We start from the raw sequence: 9,508 nt of genomic DNA on the forward strand, positions 1-9,508 counted from the left end.
ATCACAGCTCGCCTGGAGGGTGTTGCTATTCCATTTTGGGTAAAAGAGGCGGAGTTACAACTCTGTTACTACACCATCACTGTGGTAACGGTAGCAGTCGACCAATCAGAGCACGTAGCGAAGAAAGCGGGCGATTTGTATACGTTGATATCTTCAAAGGCAGTTCATTCACATTTCTGACCTTAGGTTGTATTTTTCCAGAGGCAAGTGTTGAAAAAAGGCGGGTGTAGGTTTTTAATTTTAGGCGGAATTTAGTGACTGTGATTGCACAATGCATGATTACAATATGATGGCAAAAACTACCCTTATGTGGTTGTAAACTCATGAGATAAACAAACTGGCACAACAAAAATACAAAGGCCGGTTGTGAACATTTGTTTTAAAATAAACAGATTCATTAAACATTTAAATAATTTGTAGTGGTCCCACAATAAAACACATTAAAATCAAGATGCACACAGATAGCATAAAACAAGATCGCTGACATCAAATTGAGCTGCTGAAATTTAAAGGACTTTCTTTCAGTCCAGTTAAAGTGATTATTCATGTTCTTCTGGAAGTGAGGTATGAACGGAACCCCTCAGGCTTTACACATTAGTCCTCAGCTGGTAGTCTAAATGAAAAAAGAACAAATGTTAATGTTAACTAAATGAGATTCAACTTGTGCACCCATATCTTATCATATTTGTATACGTTCTGAAAACAGTATGTCATTTTATATTAAATAAACATATCATTACCTCCACTCTGTGTAATGTACCGGACCCATGGTAAAGCCTGATAACCACTTTTCTCAATGATCTTCATATACCGCACCTGGCGAAAGAGACACAAACATGTTGAGGCAAGAAACATTAAGTGAATCAGCAATTCAAATTAGATCTAGTTTGCTGAGCACACAATATCAGCTCTTACATGACCTGACTTGACTATCCACAGGCTCGAAACTGTAGACGCCCAATACAAATTGATCTTCTCAGGTTATGGTTACAGCTTTAAAATGATCCAAGTTGAAATAAACAACATTCATGAGTCACTGACAGGCTTCAGATCCAGCAAAGTGTTTTGCTTTTAAATAAATGGACTTGATCTATTCTACCACAGGCTTTACTTTTGACATTTAAAGGAGACTTTGCATAAACGCACACAAACCTGTATTCCTGAGACTGTGAAGTAGGGGATTTCAAATTTCACGGTTATGGGAGGTTTCCCTTCTAGCTCATTGTTCTCCACACTTGGCAGGCCAAAATGAGCTCTCATTAAAAACTCTTTACCTCCCTGGATGGATAAATGGATGCACACAAAAACTAAATTGATTAGACAGACATTAAATATGGAAAGAATATTTATGAAGTAACAAACACAGTTGTGAATTTCTTACAGGGAAAGACTTGATGGTCCACACCACCATGTTCTTCTCAGGCACGTATTTGGCAGTGCCTGTGCTGGTTTTGAACTTTGGTGAGTCAGCATCACTGGGGACGGGGACCCTCACCTCCACGTTATTTGCCACAGATTGTTTTTTAAATTGTCCCTTTGCCTACAAACAAACAAACAACCGTTACTGGAAAGCTAATCGAATGCAATGGAAAATGAACTCAATTGAAACAAATGAGATAACCTATATCAACTAATTATTATTTTCATGCTTACGTGTCAGTTTTTAAAGCATATATCTCCAGTGACACAATACATTTTTACAAATTTTAGTAATCTTGTTGCTAATGTAGTTTTTTAAAAATGTGGTCAGTACCTTAACCATGATTTCCACTCGACTGTGAGAGAATTTCTCTATGACTGATTCGATCCATATCAGAGGCTTCACCTGTAAAAAGGGAAGTTTAGGGTTTCATCATATAATTTTACAATTAAAACAGTATAAATAATAATCCTAATAATATTACATGCATAGCAATATAAGGGTCAATATGGCGTTCCAAAAAAATGTATTGACATTTCTTTGAATATTATTACAATAAGATAGTTATTTGTTTCATTTGAAATACTTTCTTATCTATATCCCTTGCAAAACACAATCTAAACAGACATGTACGTACAGGATTTCTGCTTTATAGCTCGTAAGGAAAGCAATATGTGAACCATTATGCAGCATTATGTAGGTGACACATAGAAATGTAATAATAGACATTTTAACAATAAGCATTTAAAAATGAACGCATAGTGGTAATTCTTTTTGGTAATTAATAGGTCTTACATGGGTATTGATGCGGTAAGACATGAGCTCAGACTCCCCGTCTGGAGGAATGAAGGAGATTGTTCGATCACTATCAAAGCGAGAGAGACGGACACACTGGTGGAACTTTACATCCTCCATCACCACTGTTTTCCCTTTGTCACCTGAGCACAAAACAGAACAATAGAGGTAATGATTAATACACACACATAGATGAGTTACAGATCCAGCTACATTACTAGAGTAACACATATTGGATATTGTTATGACTGTAGACGTACGTCCAGTGAGAGCAAAGAGCACTCGGTCATTGAGGCCTAGCCGGAGCTCAGGCATCCCAGAGAGCATGGTTTTCAGCTTGATGCTGCCCACGATGTCGCTGCTCATCACACTGCCATTGGCATTCACCTGAACAAACATATATAATGGTGAACACATCTAAATACATAAATCAGACTCATCTTATTTGAAACAATAAAATGTTAAAAGAATGCCCAGAAAAGATCCAAAAATAAATTTCTGGATACAATATCTTGCATTGTCATGTAATATTTGTCAACTGCGTCTGTTCTAAAATGTGAAAATGGGGTTTAATCCAAGCAGATAATAAATAATATTGTTTTATTATACCAAGTTTCATCAAAAGTCAAATTAACTTTGACATCTTCTTGTACTGTGACATAAAGACACTACTATACCTCCACTATTATCAATAGTAAAGATGGAAAAGCAGCAAAAAAACAATTTTCCTTATCATAAAAACTATAGAAAACCCAACATCCTTATCCTGCACTTAAATACATTTGTACTTACAGAAAATCTATTCAGTATTTGCTCACAATTGGCTTCGTTTTGCATAATACAAATGTGCTCAGCAAAAGTAATATAACCTCAAATAATACAATTTCATCTTATTGTACCAAAATGATAAGAAATAGCCCTACATCTTACCAGTACGTTGATTGACTCAATGACATCAATAAAGACCTCGTTCTTCTTGTATTTGATACCCTCTGACCTCCAGGAGACGGCGTTGGTGACGGTGGTCGGCACCTTGGACTTTGCCACCTCAAGCTTCGTACCTTCCTGAGTAATATATCTGCAAGAGATGAGTTTAGAAATATATTTTGATTAAGAGCACAATCTTAATAATACAAACACGTTTTTGTATCTCTGTACAGTATGTATCTTATGATGTCTCACTCCTGTAGGATCTTGCTGTCAGTAGTCTGAGGGAATCCAAAGTCCATCAGCTCATCTAGCAGCTCATAGACAACCACAAAATTATCCTGAATGCTCTCCTCCTCCAGCTCTTTGAAGTACTCTGTGAACACCTGAATGAGACACATAACACACAACAGCCTCATCAGCATTGACTCTGAACTGTCTGGTTTTACTTTGGACTAGAACTCTCTGTGACAGCCAACTTTTACCAGTTCTTCACATAAATACATGTTTATCATTGCAAATCAGAACAACAAATATTTAGGTTACACAAACATTAGGCAGAAGTGTATGTGTGACTCACCTCGACAAGTTTGTATAGAAATGAGTACACAAGGGAAGCGTTGGAGTTCTTGTTCGTAGTGGCCACCACTGTGCAAGATCAGGTCAAGGTGTATTCTATACATCAACTGTTATTGCTTACTTAATACTTGTCAATACTTGTGTGCCGTTTTTTAAATTTCTTTATAACTAATGGCTGCCAGAAACATTTAGGACAAGGATACGGTAGAGGTTGCTGTGTTTGATCCACATGAAGTGGACGTTGCCGTGTGACAGTACAGGGCAGAGAAGCCCTTCTTCTTCATGTTGCATGAGTAAAGGCAGGAAGTGGTCGATCTCCGACATGTTCACATCGCCTTTGTAGTTCCGGCAAATCAACACCTGAGCGGGGAGAATATTGAAATTGTTGAATAGAATCTTTTTATCACAAATCACAGTTTAAAAAATGTTTTACTCATGAGTATACATTGATTAAGTGATTCCAGGTTTATAGTAAAGTAAGTCATTAAACAAATTAAAATACCAGAGTATTTCTAGTTCCAACTTCTCTTTAGAAACAATTTTCAGTTTTTATTTATCTATTCAATGTTCATAAGGTGGGACAAAACAAGTTACTTTTTGAGATCATTACGTCCTTTTACCATTTTCTGATATTTCATAAGCTCTAATGAGAAGATAACATAAAAACAATAATTAAATGAGTTAAGTTACACATTTTTCAGAAGGGATGAGGCTGAAACTCAATTTTAATAAGGTGTTTTAATATTTTGTAAATTGATTGAGAAACATTCAATATAAACTTGTAGAGAAAGCAATTTCCCTGTAAGGGATTAATAAAGTATGTCTTCTTCTTCTTCTTCTTCTTCTTCTTCTACAGGCCCTCAGGCGTTGGTGTACTTATGCTTTAGTTATGTTTTATAATGTAACACAGTAGACAAACAAATAATTAATTGGGAATGCTTAGTTTTGTCATCAACCTCTGTAAGGCTGCAGACCCTTTCTAGGTTAATAATAATGACCTACTATACTTTAATGGAAATATAGGATGTCTAAGATAAGACGCATGCAAAACAGGTCAAACCTTACACCTGCTGAAGCTCCAACAACCTTTTGGTCTCACCCAAAACACGTGAAACCATGTGTGCTTCCATTTCTTATTTACACTAACTTGTGCATCAGGTTTCATTTCCTGTTTGAATATAAAGAGATATTTGTCCTCTAATGCACTGTGACAACAAAACAACGTTGACACAAATGCTATGACTACAGGCTACAAGGTTTAAGGTTGCAGTCTGCAATTCCTGACAGGCATGTATACGGAAGTAAGCAGAAAGGCCAATGAATGATTGTGTCGCAGACTCTTTATTAATTTTTAACGACGCAGGAGCCATTAATGTTTAACAGTTAAAGCAACAGTTAAACTTCCAGCTGAACTCCAAAATACTATAAAGAAAAGTGAGTGTCATAATGTGTGCCGCCGAAAATGAGCAATTGTTAGTGTCTACAATCTGCATTAATCTTACCTTCCCCTTCAGATCGAGCACGAATATAGCTGAGGCAGACATCGTGTTTGTACCCACAGAAGAGCAAACCGATAGTTTTAAAAGCACTCAAACTCAGATTAAAGTTCAACTCGGGGTCTTCACTGTGTAAATGTTCGTGTCGCTATCCAATCTAGAAATATTTATCAGCCTGAGGTGACGACTCCCGTGTCTCTGTTTCCTGAAGGTGCCACGGCGTCATGACATGCAGGTAAAACATTCACCAGCTCACCTGAGCAGAGGCGGGGTGTGCTATTCCCTTAACCACTAGGGGGCGCCACATATACATAAATAATAGCAGGTACAAAAAGTGTGTGCTGATCTTTTGACCTTTTTGAATCATGATGATAGATATGCCTGGCTGCAGGTACCACTGTTTAAAAATAAGAATGACTGTTACGTTAAAATGATAACTTAAGTTAATGATCAACATCCAAATATCAAAGTACCAAAAATAAAACGACTTACTACGCAGGAAGTTCCAATTATATGTAAGCATCACCCATTTTGCATTTTCACGTAGAATTGGTGTTTGATGCAAATATTAAACAAATGAAAAGAAAAAGAAATACAAGCAAAGTATTGCAAAAGTCAAGAAACAGAAAAGTAAAACAGAAATTCTTTAACGAATACTATAACAAATGTAAACAATATAACGCTATCATGTAAAATATAAATTATTTTGGAATGATACATCTTAATGTTTAACTATATCTTTTATAAATAATCTGCAGATCTGCAGACCCATATCTGACCCTCTAAAGTAAACTCACAGATGTCCTCCAAACACTATGGTATTTTGGTAGCCTTTTCTTAAGGCATCATTGCGTAAGTAACTGAAGGAAACTCCTCGCACAGCCAAGAAAGAGTTTGAGATAATATAAAGAAGATTGATATACCTTATCATAGTGTGGCTTTGTTAATGCAAATACAAATGATTTTTTATATGAAAGAACATACCTCAAATATGTTAGAAAGCATACATAAATAATATGATTTGCATCATGTAGGTCTGTAGTAAGAGTAAAGCAACTGAATAGATTCATGGTATATAACTGATTGATCGTGAGAAAAACACCAATCCAACCCCACAGGGACGAGGGTCAATCCCCAAGAGTGGAGCTTCTTGCTTGACTGGATCCTGTTGTTGTCACACGACTTCAGACTAGGTAAATAAGAGAATCTGAAAGATGTAAAAAGAGGAAAGATTAAAAAGCAGAAAGCAATATTGGTTTGTTTCTTTCCAGCATTACTTTATTATTGATTATTCCTTATTTGATAATAGTGTATGTCTTCTTCTTTTGCAAAGACCTAAAACAAATGTTAATGTGTTTGTACTCGTGCACATTCTGTACTATCTAGCAAATCAATGAAAGTTGCACCTTTTCTGTATCATTGTGTATCATTGTGACCATTCAGCCCTCAGGGTTACTGATGACATGCTCTGCATATTTCTTAAGACATAAACCTTCCTCTTCAAGATCCCCAAGTATTACCAGCCCCTCCACCCTCCACATGTGGTATTATGACCCAGATCCCAGACTTTGTCTATATTTTGTCTGCTTCTTATCAGTCTTGTGTAAGAAGGAAGTGACCAAGAATAACAAAGTGCCCTAACAGAGGGGTGTGAATGTGTGCCTCTGAGGCCAGATGGAGATCAGTCTTTTCCTTACCCCACTCCTTTTGTCCATATAGGGTTGGTTCTCGTTATCTGGGCTTTATTTGTCTAGTGAGACTTGGTCATATCTTAAACAAATGGGGCGAAGCCTGCGAGCTAGTTCAGGCAGTAAACTCGAGCACCCATGATACATTCGCACATAACGCCCCCTGTCATTCTTACAACCGACCAAATACAGTCTCTCTAATTTGCCACTCTATTTAAGCAGGCTCAGGGGGTTAGTTATCTAATCGTCAGTCAATGTTCTATGTAAACATATGGAGTGATGAGGCCGAGCCTAGACACCAAGCTCAACTATATACTGCTTCTAATAAACATATTGATGAAACACTTGAATTGTCTGACTGAAGTTGTGTTCACACAGGATTTGAGTTACAGGAAGACCACTTCATAAATATCTATTGAAAGGGTTATTTGAAACAGACTTGTGTTCATAACCAGTGACTTTATTTTACTTAGTTTATAAAGCAAAGGAAATTTGAATGTCCATTTCAACCCTCCCTCAGTAGCTCATGTGATATGGATTATAGGGGATCTCCCTACACTGGCTGCCGTCCAACAAAAACATATGGAAAGTCAGCCAAGATGGAAAAATGTGACCTGTGCTGTTGCAGCTTCACTGAATTGTACATCTTTGGCCCACTAAATATGATGTTTCTTTTACTATTCCCTTACTGTAAACATATGACTGTATTACTATTTTAACACAAATCCATCTGGAAAATGAATTCCTGTAAACTAAAGACATGAGAATCACTTAGTGATTGATGTAGTTTTTGTCCTAAAATGTGCAACAGCAACTAGCAAAGCCGGCCAGAAAGGCAAAAGAAATGAAATTATGAAAGTTTTTGAAAAGTCACCGGCTATTCTCTTAACTATTAGAGTAATTTTAAATCAACGTAAGAAACTCTTCTGTCAGAAAATGTCTTGTGTCATGATGAAAATAATTATTTGTTGCAGCCCTTAACTAAAGAGACAATTCCAGGGTGCAACATTTGATGATGATCCACGGTCATTTAAAAGAAGGTTATTACATTAAATGAAGATGAAGGCCAAGATAAATAATATTTCAGAGGGGCTACATCTTTACTCATATTCCCTGTCACAAGGGTGAGCTCAGCTAAGGTGAACTGGGTTTGTTCAAATATCTTACACAAATATGACATTGAAACCATCATACACCAATATGTGGTGTTGTCGAAAGACAGCATTGAAATGCACTCTTTGACCTCCTCTGGTTAGTTGCTTGAGTACCACTTAAGGACTCCTCTGTTTTAATGTGGAAGAACTAGGGTCAGAGCAGCTGAGCTCAGCATGGTTGCTCTGAGCAAAAGAGATATCAGTGAGATTTATTGGCTGTCAGTGCTAGTTTTGGAATTGATACTCGATATCCAACAGAGCGGCTTCTCCTCCTTTCACAGATCATCCTCAGCTTGATATCTTACGAAACATGTATCAAATGCATCCTCCTGCCAATCGAAGGTCTGTGTTTCACTTTGTTTAAGCCCCCAGCAGAGACCAACCAAGCAATTTTGTTTCTTTATCATTAGGTTTGGTAACATAAGAGAATATCTATCCTCAACCAACCCTGCCCCACATCTCCCCATCAGCTTCCGTTGTCAATTCTTTGGACACTCCCCTTCACTTACGAGTCGGTGGTGTGAGATGCAACTCCACCCTTTGGCTGCCAGCTGGCCTATAGGAAGACAGCGAGCGTATGTAAATTGTGAGGTGATGAGAGGAATTGGATGACAGAGAGCATAGCTGGGGACAGGTTTCATTTGTCACCTGAGCCTCAGGTGTATCTGTATATTTACTCATGGGTACAGCCCATGGAGATACTCACACTAATTAGTTCTGAATAGCCAACTGTCAACCATGATGCTGCAAGTGATGGAAGCACAAGATGCAATACATTTCATTGATGTATTGCAATTGGCCTTTTATCCAGAGTGTCAAACATAATCAAAAGAAAAGTAGATTCACAAAACTTTCAACATCATTTGACCTTCATCAGATGTGAAACTTTTGGGCGTGGACTGTGGAGTCCTTCACACTGAAATGTGGATTCCAGTTCCTGAAAGACAACATACCACAGCTTCCCAGTGAAGCATGTCCCTTAACAGGGCAAGGCCCTGATGACAAACCCTGCCCACACACACACACACACACACACACACACACACACACACACACACACACACACACACACACACACACACACACACACACACACACACACACACACACACACACACACACACACACACACACACACACACACACACAAATTCAAGGTCCTACTTTCACACTTTGTTTCTGTTCAACACTTTCCCTGCAGTCACCTCAGCTGTTTTCTTAAAGAGATACAAAATAACAATACTTTATTCTGTAAGCTCTAGTCTCCCGACACATTGCTAAAGCATTATGAAGGAACTATGTCCAGCATTGTATTAAAGTTAAATTAATTTGGGTCATCATGATTGTTAGACTAGAGAATTTTAAAACAATCAATAGGTGAAACATTTGCAACACTCTGGCAAACAAATCCTGTTCCTCCATTCCCACCTAACAGCTTATTGTAGTCAT

The 9,508-nt window shown here is 37.6% G+C and overlaps 1 protein-coding gene across 1 annotated transcript; it reads right to left on the bottom strand.

The window, feature by feature from the left end:
• Window positions 1-362: 362 nt before the first annotated feature.
• Window positions 363-5,455, bottom strand: ap1m2 (adaptor related protein complex 1 subunit mu 2). The gene is made up of 12 exons (XM_063884250.1): window positions 5,224-5,455; window positions 3,925-4,081; window positions 3,723-3,790; window positions 3,398-3,528; window positions 3,146-3,293; window positions 2,476-2,602; window positions 2,216-2,358; window positions 1,754-1,825; window positions 1,382-1,540; window positions 1,153-1,278; window positions 741-816; window positions 363-613 (listed from the first exon to the last, which is right to left on the bottom strand). The coding sequence occupies exons 1-12, from the start codon at window positions 5,263-5,265 to the stop codon at window positions 588-590; spliced, it is 1,275 nt and encodes a 424-aa protein (XP_063740320.1). The 5' UTR covers window positions 5,266-5,455; the 3' UTR covers window positions 363-587.
• Window positions 5,456-9,508: the final 4,053 nt, after the last annotated feature.

The sequence above is a fragment of the Eleginops maclovinus genome, chromosome 5 (assembly GCF_036324505.1).
Source record: "Eleginops maclovinus isolate JMC-PN-2008 ecotype Puerto Natales chromosome 5, JC_Emac_rtc_rv5, whole genome shotgun sequence".
Taxonomy (NCBI): Eukaryota; Metazoa; Chordata; class Actinopteri; order Perciformes; family Eleginopidae; genus Eleginops; species Eleginops maclovinus.